This window comes from Rhipicephalus microplus, chromosome 8 (genome assembly GCF_043290135.1).
Source record: "Rhipicephalus microplus isolate Deutch F79 chromosome 8, USDA_Rmic, whole genome shotgun sequence".
NCBI lineage: Eukaryota > Metazoa > Arthropoda > Arachnida > Ixodida > Ixodidae > Rhipicephalus > Rhipicephalus microplus.
The window spans coordinates 64122689-64139519 of NC_134707.1; the positions used below are offsets into that span (position 1 = coordinate 64122689).

General features: G+C 44.1%; 1 protein-coding gene across 1 annotated transcript; it reads right to left on the reverse strand.

Annotated features, from left to right (window-relative positions):
• Window positions 1–5924: 5924 nt before the first annotated feature.
• LOC142768270 (uncharacterized) lies at window positions 5925–16612 on the reverse strand. Its single transcript, XM_075870224.1, has 4 exons — window positions 16598–16612; window positions 15081–15222; window positions 7558–7775; window positions 5925–6137 (listed from the first exon to the last, which is right to left on the reverse strand). Exons 1-4 carry the CDS (start codon window positions 16610–16612, stop codon window positions 5925–5927), a joined length of 588 nt encoding a protein of 195 aa, XP_075726339.1.
• Window positions 16613–16831: the final 219 nt, after the last annotated feature.

A 16831-nucleotide genomic window follows, 5' to 3' on the forward strand; every position in this document is an offset into this window, starting at 1 on the left:
AAGGGAGGTGAAGTTCGTCTCACAGAATGTCCATGTAGTCGGGGCCTCGGAGCTGGCTGCTCGAATCGGAGCCGAAGGTTGGTTCCTGGCTTCGAGGTCTAATCTGTCCAATTCGTCAGCGTCTTCATCGTCTTCGTCATCATCGCCTACGTCGTGCCTTTCACTGATTTCCATCTTAGCCCTCTTTCGTAACCCTCCATTCACTCGCCTCCTATCCCTAAGTTTCATTCCTCATTGTACCGTCCTTGCCTCTCTATCATCTCGAGCTCATCGCATCGTATATCTCTGGCCCCCTGTATAGTCTAGTAGTCTCTTTTTGTAGGATCCAACTCCGCCCTACCGGGGCACCAAACCAATCGCCACTATCCACGGGGCATATTTTCTTGTCAGTCAAAGTTTCAAAGTTTATTTGCAGGAAAGAAAAAAAAATACAAAAACTTCCCTGCGGGAGGCAAAGACTAAAGGCTAAATAGCCTGACGAGGTCTTGACCTCCTGATACAGTCTGCATCAGTGCCATATCACACATATTCACACATCAGTAACATACATATACAAATAAGTGACATTATACATATCTTATTTAGTTACATAGCTTATTTCTACATGATATACATTCAGAATATGTTTTACATAAACAGGAAACAATTTTGGTATCAAACGATTCTGTTTAAGTATCATTGTTCACAGTAAGAAAAAAATCAACTCAGTATACAAGTATTCCTAAATATAAAAGCCTATGGATCTACTATGTCTTTAGTCAAAAGAAGAAAGGATTTATGATGACATTTAAATTGTTTAGTTTTCAGAGTAAAGTCTATATTCGATTCGTGAAGGTTTAGCAATTGTATGATCTTATAATCAATAGCCGGCTTGCCATAGTTCGTGCGTGTTTTCTTAGTTTTGCGGGTAGAATTTCTGAAGCCATATGTTGTTGATACAGTGCGTGGAAAGGAATCCTGTAGTTTATGTTTGTGGATGTGTTGCATCAGTTTAAGATTATATACTTTCCTAGCAGATAGAATTCCATGTTTAAGAAAAAGCGGCTGAGTGTCTAAGTCCTTGGGTGACCTTTATATTTTTCTATTACACGGAGCGCGCGCTTTTGCAAGATTAATATTCGATCGTAATTGGTCTTAGTTGTTGTTCCCCATACAAGCATTCCGTATAGAAGCTTGGAGTAAAACATGCTATAATATAATGATTTACATAACCATGAAGGGAGGAGGAAAGCAATTTTACTCAAGCACCCTACAGAACGAGCTAGATCTACCAAGAGACTATTTACGTGCGGTGTCCATGTTAAGTGCTCATGAAACCAGACTCCAAGGAATTTTTGTGTGCTGACTTGTTCGAGTCGCTGATTGTCAAACAAGATTACTATATTATCACTGATGTGCTTGTTAATGGGCCTGAACATAATAAATTTTGTTTTTTGTGTGTTTAATTTTAGTTTGTTTTTTGTTAGCCAGCCTGAAAGTTTCGAGAGATATACATTTGTCGAAGCTTCTACTTCCTGAATGGTGGAGCCTGTGAAGAATATACTTGTGTCGTCAGCGAACATTTTAATTTCGGGTGTATACTGAACCTCTGTAATATCATTTATATATAAAAGGAAAAGCACGAGGCCTAAAATGGACCCCTGCGGAACTCCTTTCTTTACGCTTAAATAGTCTGACTTTTTACTGTCTATGCTAACAAATTGTTGTCTGGATGATAAATAGCTTTTAAATAAATCAGAGACTATTCCACGAATTCCATAGCGGCTTAATTTCAACAGTAAGATATTATGGTCAACAGAATCGAACGCTTTACGCAAGTCAAGGAAGACACCCAACGTGGACATTTTATTTTCAATATTTTCTATTATGCGGCTTTTTACATCAATTAGTGCCTCTTCCGTGGTTTTATTTTTGCGAAAACCATATTGATGCGGTGATAAGATATTGTACTTCTCAAGATATTTCATAAGGCGCGTATTTATACATTTTTCATAAATTTTTGAGAATACAGGTAATACGGATATCGGACGATAGTTTGTTAATTCAGTAGTGTTGCCACCTTTATGAATGGGTGTAACTTTGGCCACCTTAAGTTTTGTTGGAAAGATTCCAATAAGAAAGGAATAATTTACCAGATATGCTAATACGGGGCTAAGTATAGATGCGACAGCCTTAACTGGAGCCACCCTTACGTCATCATAACCACTCGCAACGTTTGTCTTTAGTTCTTTTATATATCGGTAGATTTCCTCGGGTAATACTTCGTGTAGTACGAGAGAGTTCATGCAACTACTTGTTTCATCTTCATATTGTGTTGAGTCTTCATCATAAACAGCCACATTTACAAAGTATTGGTTAATTGCGTTTGCCAGTTCCTTACCCTCCAGAATGATATTGTTGACTTTTACTTGTTTAGGTGTATTTGACGTTGCTGTTCTCCCAGTTAAGGAAATAACTTGTTTCCATATTTTTGCCGGTTCTGATTTTATACGTGAGAAGGTGGCTTCATAATAGGCAAGTTTAGCCTTCCTAGTGTCACTATTTAGTTTGTTGCGGAATCGCTTGAATTCACGCAATATTGCAATATCTCTAGTAGCAAGAAACCTGTGAAAGAGCGCGTTTTTCTGCTTGATTCGTTTCAGGAGGTCACTGTTTATCCATGGTTTTCTGTTCTTACCCTTTCGTGTTCTGATCTGTTGTATCGGGAAAGCAATATCGTAGCACTCAAGGAAAATAGCTAGGAAAGTATTATATGCGCTATCTGGGTTGCATTGCACATACACAGGTGACCAGTCAGCACGTTCAGTTAATTCGGTAAATTTAAGCAGTGATTTGTCATCAATATATCTATACCGCGCGATATTTGGACATTTAATTTTGTGCTGCAGGTTTTGTGTAGAAATGTAGATAGGTAGGTGGTCACTTAGGTCTGAGCACAGTATGCCCGAGGTGTAATCGCAACTATTTAGGCTTGTTATACAGACGTCAAGTGACGTGGAACTATTGTGAGTAATACGGGTTGGATATATAATGGCATTCCGACATCCATATGATGCTACAAGGTTTTTCAAGTCAAGCGCGTACAGCTCTTCACTCATCATATTAATATTTACATCACCCATGATAAAATATGGTTTTTTTATCTCATTAAAACAACGCATGAGGTTTTCCATATGACTGAGAAAATGCCTCTTATATCCAGTCGGAGTGTACCATCTTATATCCAGTCGGAGTGTACCATCTTCGGCGGCCGCCCCCCGCGGCTCGCACTAGAGGAAAACCCTCTCCCAAGCAAAGCCGAGCAAGTAACAATGTTCAAACTCAAGCCTCAAGGAGAGAGATGGGCGAGCCGTCCGAAGACACTTTAATTACGGGCGAACAATGGTCCCGATGCTTCCGGTACTTGAGGAGCCGATGTCCAGACCAAGTCTCAACATTTCCATGCAGCTCGGTGTCTCCCGCGAAATTCTCCGTAGCCGCCGCTTCTTCGTCATTCAACGCCGCGGGTGGCCATCCGCGCAGAACGCAGTAATGAGTCCTGGAGCCACGGAGGCTGACAGAAGTCAGACCGGACCCAGAACAGGCGCTGCGGCAAGGGTCGCATTCCCGCGGATTATCTCCACTGTACGCTGTCACACTGTCTGTAGGCGACAAGGCGCCGCCCGGTCCTCGTGAATGCGTGGGGGAGCCCACGAGAATAGTAGAAATAATCCTTTCAGGTACTCCACTCCGGAATGCCTATTCGTTACACCGAAGGTTTTCTTTTCCTTTTTTTTATGCGTGGGTTTAAGAAACGAGCGAAAACATCTTGAAAGCACCAAGGTTCAGTCCGCGTTTGCGGGGACGTCAGAGCACAGGGTCCATGCCAACATGATACAGACAAGCACAGGCCGGCACAGCAGCCACAGTTTGCCAACAAAAACGCGGCAGGCGGAGGGACAGAGTCACGGTAACCGGAAGTGGGCAGTGTTTCAAGCAGTGCCTCAGCAATGACGTATGCCATGCGATATTAGAAAGGGCACTCGAAAAGGGGGCAAAGCAGTTTTAGTAGAGGATACCATGGAGGGTAGCACAGAAAAGAATGAAAGGAGTGATCGCCGCGATTTCAATAACCAAGCACATCTAACTCTGCTATAATGGCACCATTAAAAAAAAAAATTCTCGCAGCTCCGAGTTTTTCCGACACCTGTGCACAATTTTTCCACCACGACTGAATTTCAACCACTGGGTGGTTGAGGGGCCTTTCAATGCATGTGCTGAAGGGAAGGACGGTGTTATAACGTAGGAACAACTTCTGTATCAGCTGGTAGTTGCGCAGTGCTTCAATGCTAATGTTCGTGTCCTCTATGAATTGATACGCTTCACTGTTACTGGCAGTAGCGCAAGGCATTGCAGGTAAGGCAACGGAAAAGGTTAAAAAGAGGCTTCATGGAGACCGCTCATCTTGTCAAATGAGAGGGTCCCCACAGAGCAGTCACATATATTTTTGAACAAGACTGGTTACAACAAGATTTTTAAAAAAAAAAAAAAGACGGTAAATACTGGCAATCACTTACAGGAAATTGTGATTGAAAAATCCAGAACATAAATCTCAAAAAATGTAGTCAATTGAATATACTACCAAATTACAATAAAACGGAATTGATCAAAGTAGTCCTTTTGTTTATGCCTTACAAAGAGCTCCAAGGCAGTGTCATCAGCACCAAGCAGTAAAACTGATTTGAGGAACTCTTTCATCTTAAATCGATGCATATGTTGTTACCTACTTGCTGGTATCCCTTGAATCAGTTGGACTGCACCTTTAAAATTTGCATCCTTTTATGCGATGTTATTGCCCAATTCAAATTCACCAGCATCTTATTCGAGTGCAGCATCAAAACTTTAATGATCCCCCATTCATATATCATCACTGTGTATCCAAGTTGCCTATGCTTGAAATGTACGCCACAAACCAGTGTTTTTTCATTACTCTTGACTAGCCACAAATTGGAGATGCACAATGGCTTGGCACGGCTTTTGAAAACCAAAGAAAGCATAATGAAGGAGAGCAGCTGAATGCACAGTTGTCATACTGCTAGTATTACCTGTAACGAAATACGCCTTTACTAAGGGCCTTGTAGTGACTCTTGGGAGCTTATTTCAACGCTAATGACAATGCAGCCAAGGTGTTGAGAAGCTCAGATCTTCTTTCCTTTAAGGTGCACTAGAATACAGATATCGCTCGAAACATCCAAAACTTGGCAGCACAATCAGGTACCGTCGACTCACCTCTATGGTGACTTTGCAAGGACTGTTGGCCAAGATAACCAAACCACGACTAGTTATCTGCAAAAGGGCAAAACAAAACCTTTCCAAACACACCACAAGATATTGCTACAAACGAGCCAGACACGTTGAGAGTTGTGAACTGAGCTCCTGCTTTCATTCTTTTCAGTTGTACAGTAGAGCAGAAATAATGAATCCAAAGGACACCGAAAAATCCCCACCCAGGCTCCAAAGCGAATGGTTAACCAGGGATGCTGAAATGTGCAGCCTTGGGTGCTTATAACGAGGCATACACGATGGCATACATCACGATGGCATACAGCACGAGGCACGTGCGAGAGCTCTCACTTCTATCTTTCTCGCCTGAGTAACTTACTGTAAAAGCCAGCATATAACTCAGACCCTGATACAGTCCGGGATGTATTTGGGGGTAGCAAACGCAAACAAAAGTTTTCAACCGAATACAGCCCGAGTAAAACTGAAAAATGCATTTATCGACACACTTCACTCATCGTCGCCATCGGACGCACTGTTCTGAAGCTCGCTTGTCGGATATGTTCTCCCATAGCACATTGTGCTCAGTGCCATCAAGCGCGTTTGCGATAGAGGACTTTTTGAACACACAGCGAACGTGCACCTCGGGAATGCAGGCCAAAGCCTCAACTATCCACGAAGCACAGCATCACTGGCGAGGCAAGTTTCAGCCGCCCGGCAAGAGTATTTTCTGGTTCTTCGGACCTCATCCACTCCGCATACAGGCACTTGACATGGTCCTTAATTGTCTTATTAAGGCACACATCAAGTGACTGCAGCTGTGATGTCATCCTTCCCAGGATCACGACGAGCTCGGCGAGGGAGTCGTGCAGCAGTCGCTTCATAGAGCCGGTCATTTGACCCCGAAACCAGTCCAGCACAAGCACTGAAGGAAGCCCCAGCAGTGCTCCGGGCCGTCGACACCACAGAGACTATCTAGTCAAGCACTAGCGATTTGTCCATCCACCCATTGTCCTGGCAGCCGACAACGACATCTTTTGGAAACTTTTCTCCTTTCGGCAGCCTCTTTCGTTTGAACACCTTGTAGGGTATTAAGCTTGCGATCGCCTGCACTGTAGGACATTACAGTCGCCCGCGTTTTTTCGTTCTCAGTCGATCGCATAATAGCTTGCCTGGAACCATTCTGATGCAATGTCAGCGTCGAGGGCAATACCAGGTAGACCAGCGTTTGATCTCCGTAGCCGATCTGGCCCAGCTAAAAGGGGACAGCCTTTCGCAGTGCAAATGCATGCATTTTAAACTTCACAAGGTCCTCTTCGTAGCATTTTGGTTGCTTCTACGAGATTGACGTACGCCGAAGTAAGGAGAATCCAGCACTGCGCATGAAGAGAGACACCCGATGCTTGCTCGCCTTGAAATGCTCCGGCTGAATGCCTCTGTCTTGAGCAACCTCCCTTGCCTTTCGCTTGTAGAAGCTCGCTGCTCCTGCACGAAGTCTGCGAGTTCTTGTTCCACGACAAGAAACTCTGCATTTTTTCGTCTGTAGAAACTTTTCTGCTGGCCCCTGCAAGCAAACAGGGCACCCTGCTTCTTCCCCACTCCGCTCGCTGACTCTAAACTGCCGCTCTGCAGCACAGTTGCCAATGGTTTCTGCAGCAGCGATAACTTTTCTTTTAAAAGCAGCCAAGTACTGCCAGTGCGATGCTGACATGGCATAAAATCACAGGAGAGAAATCATGGCCTCCAAGTTGAAGCAACGACCACAGCCCATTGTTGCACGCGTGGGTCTGTAAGACTAATGCCTGCTACCGCCGCTAACACTGCCTAGCGCAGAAGTGCGCAACGACCTGATAATGATTATAGCAACACGCTATGCCGAAACCAAAACTGAATTTTCGCCAAAAATTCTTGGGACCTGCATATAGTACGGGGCTGAAATTTCGTACCCTAAAATCCTGAAAAAAAACCCGGGGCTATACGCAGGCTTTTACAGTAAGTTCTAACTTCAATATCATTGTAAACTAGGTGTATACGCAACCAAGACGTGGCCTACGACTGTTACGTAGTCCTAAAGTACACATTTTGTAGCAAGGTCCTTCCTTCTTCGGCATATGGAGAAGTTGCCACTAAAGCGTGCTTTAATGTTGTGTTTTATATCTTTAACTGTAAATCAATTAAAAGTTACTATTTGAAAGTGGAAAATGAGAACAACTTTTCATTATCTTTGGTGATTTCATATCTCAGGCATTAAAAGGTTAACAGGTGCGGGTACGGGATCCGATCACAGAACTGACTGACCTGGGTCGATGAGAAGTCGAGGCTTTTCAAGAAGTGGCAGTTCTGTCCCAACACTTTAAGGGCATCGTCACTAACGTTCACACAACCACTCAGACTGAGGGTCGTGAGGAGCTTGTTCTGTCCAGCAATGGCTGCCAGCACTGTGTCAGTGACTGCGCTGACACCAATCAGCTCGAGCCACCTCAGGTTGTGGAAGCACGTGACTGTTTCCAGGAGACCTGAAAAGACCAATAGGTACACACGGCATATTCTTCATAACCCATGCTCTTGCAATTGATCAGTTCTAGACAGATTTTACAGACCAAAATCACAGAACACCAAGGAATTGTGAGAAACACACACAAAGCCCGTCTGTCATAAATCTGCAATAAACATGATTCCACTGGTCCAAGCAGCAGTTTTTTAGCTAAATCAGTTTCGTGGAGATCTGCAAAATAATGGTAGATTAACAAAGAGGAAAAGTTCTCCCCCCAATGGCAGGTTGTTTTTTTCCTGTTTTTTTCGGAAATTTCAAGAACCCTTGCCCAATTAAAAAATGGGGGAATGTAAAGCTCGGTGTTTACATGCCTGACAAACTGCGTTTCTTTCTCCTTACTTCCGATCCCAATGCATAATGCTCTCTCCTAACTGTTGCTAGAGTCATTGAAGGATTTTTCTGGCCATGAAACTGCCGCCACTGAGGTGGCAGTATCATGGCACTGCTGCTGGACAGGGGACAAGGAGAATGCTGACAGCCTTCTGGTTCCCTTGTGGCCAGAACGGAACCCTGGCAAATGACGTGTGGTAGCCATCTTGGTCCTGAGACCACGTTACCGCTAACTTGAGCACATCGTTTCCAGCAGCTTGTCTCACAGTGCGCGAGCATTTCAATACACGGATAGCGTGGATGAATGCCTTTGTGGCGCAGCAGTGCCTACGTTGTAGCATCTTTGAGCAGCGTAGGAAACTCGCCCTTTGTGTGACGTCACAGCTACGCTACTATAAAAAGCATTGGACGATTCCGCTGTTGCCTGCCTCCATATTGACAACAGAACCTTTTCACACTTTAAGGGGAGATGCAGGTCGAAAAACTGTGTTTTTTTTTCTCAAAAAAGTCAATCCTGTGTTTTGTTGTGTTCTGTATTCCTCCAAGCCTTCTCTTTAATACCGTATTTACTCGCATAATCGTCACACTCACATAATTCTCGCACCCCCACCCCCCCAACCCAACAAAAATATATTTTTTTTCCTTCGAGTAATTATCGCATCCCCGAAAACTCCCGCAATAATGTTGTCTGCTCGTTCCAGCCACTGATGATGATAGCGCGTGCCATCTCTTAAACTTCAAGCGTACTATTATTGCATGGAGATTCAATCTAATTCAAGCCAAGCAGTGGCAAGTGCGCGTTGCGCACTGTTTTGTATGTTGTGTCGGTAATCTTGTCACGTTATGGGGCGATACTGAAGCTACACAACTGCTTTCAAGTTTAAAAGTGATAGATCATGCACTAAACAACGGCAACAGGGCTGCCAGTAGGCCCTTCGGAGTCTGTGAGTTTTGTGTTTGCTACTGGTGACGGCAGCTGTAAGCCACCAAGACGCGTTGGGCCTGCCATGTGCCTAAGACTCGGATTGATGGTAAACTTCATTTCTTCAGAAGGAAACTGCCGACAATTCTGTTAGATAGCCATTAGCCCAATACTGACGTCCTATGCTTACTTTTTGAGGGCTCCTGTAGAGCGACAAACGCTACCGCTACTACGCCCACAAGCTTTGCGTATGGTATTCTAATTCTCGACTATTTGCTTCCACTTTTTGTGTCTCAAATAAATCTTGCCTTGTGTTGAACCTGTGCTTTTATTGTTGAGGTAAGTTTTTATTAGTACTTTCCAATGCTTGCTGTTAGTTGCTGGTTTGAGAATCCCGATTTGCGGCCACTTCGTTTTTTTTTCGCTCTGTATGTTTTCGTGAAAGTTTTCCCACGTAATTCTCGAACCCCCAACTTTGCATCGGTTTTCCACCTAAAAAAGTGCAAGGAATATGAGAGTAAATACGGTATACAGTAAAAACCCGCAATAATGAAACCCCACGAGTACGAAATCCCCGCGGCAACGAAATATTTCCGGATTCCCGGCGATTGTTCTTAGAAGCCCATGTATTACGTATCTCGCAGCAATGAAATGTTTTTGGACAGCAATCCCAAATTAACGAATTTTCTACCACGGTGCGGGCCTTATTTTACCCTCCCATTAAAGATTAACTGCCGAAAATATGCTCGTACGCGCGTTATACGCACTCAAAATTTGTAAACGTCTGCTTTTGCCGTGGTAGCGTGGGTACCACCATTTTTGTTTACTTAAATTGGCGATGGGGTCAGTTTCCAGCAACATGTCTGGCCACACTGCAGCAGGCGATGGCAAATGATCATGCTGCAGTGCAGATGGCGCCGTTGGACGAGCTCAACAGACAGGAGAACTGCTTGAAGCACGCGGACTTCACCACCACCGTGCAAGCATCACGCATGGATTGCGCTTCGGCCTCACCAGACGAAGATTTGTACGAAAGCGCACTTGACGGTGAGAGTGGTGGCAGTGCAGTGCCTCTATCCCTGACCAACGCCTGGGGGGAACTTCGAGCAATCGACATCCCAGATGAACTCACATTTGATGCGTTCGTTTGCGCCGATGACGACGTAGTCGTGTACGAAGAAGTGACCGACGAGGCCATTATCGAAAGTTTGGGCGAAGCAGAGGACACTGAAGACCAAGAAGAGACCGCGGGTTGTTTTGAATGCGCTGGACACCCTTCACTCCTTCTTCGGCGCACATGGCGACAACGTAGCAACGAACCAGCGAAGGAAGAGCTTTGAAGTTGTTGCATGGCAAGGGTCAGCAAAGTAAGTTGACCGACTTATGGCAAATTTTCGTTCTGCTGGCCACACCCCTGCTTTTATGCCGCATACTCGCGGCAACGAAATTCTTGCGAATACAAAATTTTTCAGTTTCCCTGGTGATTTTGTTATTGCGGGTTTCGACTGTATTAAAAAATCAAAGCTGAGAATTAGCTAAAAGTTATCGAAAAACACAATTAAAACACTCGCGGTGGCTCGTGAAAGTGCGAAATTACTCGATTTTTGCACACGCCGCACTTCGCTCTACAGCATCGCCGGCTCTTGAAATTTCGCGGGCATGTAGGCCTAACCCTCTTCTCCCAGAGCCCACTTCGGCAGAGCGGCATTTACACTAAACATACAACAAAAAGTTTTTCCACTGCATTTTAGCGTGGCGAGTGGGCCTTCAAAGTCACATGATATGATCGGAGCGCTGCCATTGGTTGCGGGCATTCCGCCGCGCAGTTAGATGCGAGCGCTTTCTTCATTCTCCTGCTTTTGCCGAGACATCGCCGAACACAACCGACAGTTATTATTTCCATGCCATGAATGCCAGTGAGAAACACTACTTGTGTTCACGGAAGTTCATTACGCAGCACCAGTATGAGAGATGGCGCCCTGAATGCAAGGCAGTAAGCGCCGGCGAGAGGTTCGTCTGCTGCTAGGCTTAGCCGCGGCAGCAGCGACGCACCCGATTTGGATTGTTCGAGCTTCATTTCTAGCGCCGATGACTTCGTCAGTGCTTCATCGTGAAAGATACAGATGTTCGACGACAAAAGCAGTAAACCCCAACTGCAGGCGGTGCGAGCTGTCCATTCGAGTAATGGCAAGTAGCCGATAAGGATTGGCATCGTTTCGGGAACTTTAGTGCCGAAATGACGTGTGTGCTGCAACTGTCGTTTTGTCTACGTACACGTCAAGCCGCATGTATCCGTCATGCATTGAAAGCGAGAAGACGTTCACCAGCTGCAGTGCACTGGACAGCTTCGCTGCAAGCGTGCGATGGGCGTTGGACACAAGCAGCGCGCACCATTTTGAGCAATCATTGGTGTTCAAAAACCAGTGCATCACAAGAACTGCCATTGCAAAAAAAAAAAAACCTCGCATGAGCCCGAGAGCAACAACCCATTGCCGCAGTACCGAAAAAAAAAGCCCTTCGAGGGAGGCAGCTTGCAGAGAATGTAAAGGCCCAATATATAGTGCTGGATTATTCTGAAGCTGTCACCTTTTTTAAGATAGCTTTGCTGACAATCTCTGCGAATTTCATGCAGATTGTTTGAAGAGTATAGTATTCAACATGTTTTTGAACTTTCAAACCTCTTTTTTTCAGTTTCTCATCTTACGGCATTTTTAGAGCTTGTTCACTATAATTTGTATGCTTTACGCAGTCGGATTGCAATGAAACTTGGCATGCCTAAAGTTTAACATGTCCTGAATCCAAATAAAGAACTTTCAGAGGTCTCCAAAGCATGTTCAGCTAGATAATTTCAGAAACTTCTTCCTTGAGTATGGTAAAACTCAAACTCAGCATTAGAATTTCTTTTCTAGGCCAGCACACAAATGCTACACAATGTTTCTTTACTTTATTGAATTCTGCAATTCATTAGGAGGAACATTTGCTATTTTTAGAGCGTTTTTTGTGCTTACTATTGTTGCCCAAGCTTGCACAAAAAATGCATTGTTTTTACGAATGCATGGTCTCCAACAAATTAACTAAATAAGCTATAAAAAAATAAAAGCAGATTTGAAAAGAGGAGCTCGAACTCTATACAACTGGTGAAAGTTTCAGTGAGCTGTCACAAATATCTCAAGAAAAAGTTTTTGGAGGAGCATCTCCCCTTAATGTTAGCTTTCTTGCTATGCAGTTTGAACAACTAATAGCGGCTATCCAATCACTTCCAAAAGCCTGCTGGAGCGCGGTTTGCTTACACAATGACGTGGAAAATTTAGTCGGCGCAAAACACTCACAACAGACAAGCCCAGTACGTTCAACTATGACCACGTCGCCGCTTGAAGCACGACAGGTGCCACTGCCGTTAGTTGGACAAATATGCAGTGTGCAGCGCAGAGAAACACAGTTGAGAATTATGAAAAGGGCCCATCGGACCTTGATCCACGAGCTTAGCAGTGAAACACCAGGGCGCGAGGACTCTTCCTCTGTCACTGACGCGTTTTTCAGACCTTTCGTAAAAGGGAAGAGGGCATTTGGTTAGTTCGGGGCAGTTGTGCAAAACATTAAGGTGTATTCAAGGGCAGTTTACAGCTGTTCGATAGACACACAAATTTGTTATATGTAAGTACGACTGTATTAAGATGACTTTTCTATAGACTAAGAGCACTGCCATGTGACAAGAGATTTATATCTCCTGCATGTGAATTAGCAACCTAGCGGGCTTCCACAAAAATGACTCTCAAATGACAAAGCAAATCATAGTGGCCCACATTTGTCAAAAGTTTTACCAGATATTTCAATCAATCAATCAAACACGTTATTTGATACATACATATTTGTATAACTTGCTTTTTTTATGTGCTTGTAAATGCGGTTTAACGTTTATTTGTACTCTAATTGATTTGCGTTACGCCTGATTTGCAAGCGACTTCAGTACCCACCCATGCAATGTCTTGCACGGAGGCAGCAGCATATGCAAATAAATTTTCTATAGAATCATGTGGGGTTTAACATCCCAGAAGCACCACATGATTATAAGAGACGCCTTAGTGTAGGCCTCCAGAAATTTGGACCACTTAACTCTTTCGTTACCACGCCTATCCAAATCGATCACCGGTGATCGACGCTTTTAGATCATCGATTTTTGCATGTTAAATTTATTTCTCATCCACCCAGCACTTTTTAGTAGGTAGTTAAGCCACTCAACTTTTAGAATCAATTAGAATTTGCTCATTTCGGCAATATATTGATTTTTGACAGACCTTTACACGAACCAATGTGCGTGTATTGTTGGAAAAGTGCACTAGGCTGGCGAACTTGACAGAAGTGCCTGCCTCTCGTGATTATAGTACAGTGACATCAAAGTTCTGTGATGAAAAGAACCTTTGCAAGCCAAATATCGAATTAAAGTGTCAGCTTCGCAATTTGACTTTTTTGAGCAGTAATGATTGCTAGAAATTTATGCCATATATTCAATAGAAAGCTGTTCCTAGGGTGTCAGAAAAAATTTGTTCTATAAAAAATATTTGCGAGGGTCCGTCGCATGTTGAAAGTGTTGAGGCGGCCTTCTATGGCAGCTTTTAGCAGCTTTGGTTTTGCTTGCATCCGTATATCAGACACAGGGTCCCATCTAGTGTCACTAGGCACTCCTACGGCGTTATCGTCACGCGCGCATGGGTGCGCATCAGGACTAAAAAACACATGCACTGCTTGAAACTGTCTTGCAACCCCACCTGAATTGAGCGACGATGAGCTTGGTGTTTGAGGATGACAGCACCTCAGCTTCAAGTTTTATGGCGACAATGTTTTGCATCAGCCTGATCCACAGCCACAGCCGTTCATGGGTTCATTTCATTTACATCCTCAAGTTGTTTCCTCCGCCGCAAGTGCGTATAGCTTCTGACCTTTGCGCACAATCTTATAGCTACTCTGGTTACGTGCGGGGTCCACACCTCGCTGGGGTGCCGTGTGCTGGCACTGGCTATAGAGCTTCCCCTAAACACAAGATGGCCCCCGGAGCACATCTTGGCCCTGACTACGGAGCAACCGAAACGTTGTGGAACTGCGTGCGATGTTCTTTTTTTATTACGATATCCATGAAAATGCAAAGAAATATGCTTGGATGCATATATTGAAACGCCAACCTATGCGTTGTAAGGTGGTTTATGGAAAGAGGTGACGCTAGATGAAATAGCGAAGTTCATTTGATATCTCTTTCATAGAGGGATTAATCACATCACAGGTATCCATCTACTTATATTAGAACACCAGGAGACTCTTATTGCAACACAACAAAAATTTACTGAGAAAAAGTGTACGAATACAATTGTGTCTCGCTAAAAACTATGCAATGCTTCATTGCATGGCACGAGCAACGAAGCAGCACCTCAGTTCCGATTTTCTTTGTCTATGTGACGAGAAACATTTTCGCACAACATTCATTATTTTTTATACTGTTCTTCGTTCATTTATCAACAAAATGTATATTCTAAATTTTCTTTGTTTTGAATATTTTTGCATATACAGTGTTTTTTTGCACTGTTTACCAGAATGTGACCAAATTCTACACTTTTCACATTCTTATTCATTTTAAAATATTTTTGTTGCCCTACAACATACTTTTTTGGAAAAATCATTTCGTTGTGTAAAGTTCGGAATGCTGCAATGAGTGCTGGAGTACTTTTCCAACTTGCAGAAACAATCTTCCCGAGACATATGAAAAACAACCATTGTCGCGTGGTAACGAAAGAGTTAAGGTTTTTTTTTAACGTGCACCCAAATCCGAGCACACGGGCCTACAACGTTTCCGCCTCCATTGAAAACGCAGCCGGGATTCGGTCCCGCGACCTGCGGGTCAGCAGCCGAGTACCTTAGCCCCAAGACCACCGCAACGGGGCATAAATAATTTTTTTTAAAGTTATCAAGCTGTCTCGAAAGATGGTAGCACTGCAGGTGCAGACAGAGCATAGACGACAGGCTTACTAGTTTCGCAGAGCGAGTCATTCCAAGGCACCGAGGAAAAGGTGAGCTTCTCCAGCTGCGTGCATTTCCTGACGTGAACGAGGGCCGCTGCCGTGACAAGACTCTCGGCCAAATCTGCTTCAATGGACTTGGCATGGAGCACCTGTACGTAACAGGAAAAGAAATGCGAAGAAAGGTAGTGTACACGACAGCAGCGCAAGCAAAAATGTCTGTTTTGCCCCCAGCCACGCCCATCCCTTCTACGGAGAATTAATCTTCCACGATGCAACGGCGCATGTGCCCTCGTCGCATAACGACTCCTGGTCTCGAAGCCTTTGTTTTAGCAATGGCAGTTGTCTCGGCCCCTGCCTAGCTGCAACTGCTTCATACAAAAGCACTAATTTATTTTGTTGCATCAAATACTTCACAAGTGTTTCAGATAGCTGCCTGTCCCTAAATGACAGATGTTTGTTTCGCTCGTTTATGGACTTACACTTGAACGTCCTGATGAATTTCACCAGGAAAACTGACAATGTTATTCAGCCAAGCACAACTTTTTAGGTAATAATAATGAACCTTTGACTCTCAATACAAGTGATATCTGCATTAGCTGCACAACCATAAGGTTCAAGCGCAAACCTACCAGCACGACTGCATTTCACTAGTGAAAGGCATAGGTTTATGAAAGGGGTTCGGGGCAGGGGTGCGGAGTCACCTTATAATTGCGAGGCATTTCTTTGCGGATTTCAAGCACTTTCAGAGTCTTTTTCCATATCTATCAATCTATCTAGCCATTTAGGTCTGCATAAGCTTATGAACGGGGTTCGGAGCGGGGGTGCAGAGTCACCTTATAATTGCGAGGCATTTCTTTGCGGATTTCCAGCACTTTCAGAGTCTTTCTCCATATCTATCAATCTATCTAGCCGTTTAGGTCTGCATAAGCTTATGAAAGGGGTTCGGTGTGGGGGTGCAGAGTCACCTTTTAAATGCGAGGCATTTCTTTGCGGATTTCAAGCACTTTTAGAGTCTTTCTCCACATCTATCAATCTATCTAGCCGTTTAGGTCTGCATAAGCTTATGAAAGGGGTTCGGGGCGGGGGTGCAGAGTCACCTTTTAAATGCGATGCATTTCTTTGCGGATTTCAAGCACTTTCAGAGTCTTTCTCCACATTTATCAACTATCTAGCTGTTTACGTCTGGGATCTCTCGTGATCACCCCCTTAACTTGGTGCGAAGCAAAATTAGTATGGAAGGGTAAGCTGCTTTGACGAATATGATGCGCTCGTCAAGACACAAATAAGGTCACAATTCTGTCACGTACATCGTCAAACACCTATTGCCAAAGAGACACATACCGATGGACGGGTGCGTGCTACAGGTGATTGACACTTGGTATCCACTCGGGAACTACGAGGTCACACATGGGCAATTTTGAGCATTATGAAAAACTCGAAATCAGCAGCTGTGACCCAATGAATAAATTTGACGCAAAGCTGTGAAGCAAAGAATAAATATCTAGGTGCCAGCAGGAATCGAACCGAAGCATTCTGCATGGCAACCAAGCATTCTACCAAGGAGCCACGCCAGGTCTCGGAACTACTTTTCAATTAGACCCTAACGTTCGTGAAGCATAAATTGTTGTTGCAGTGCTAGCTATCCAATTTTATAAACATTACATATGTACTCCTATGCTACAGCCATCCCGTACGGCTAACGTATATTACGCTGAAATAGCAACGTCAAGGGCCACCACCATTGCAAGGACAATCACT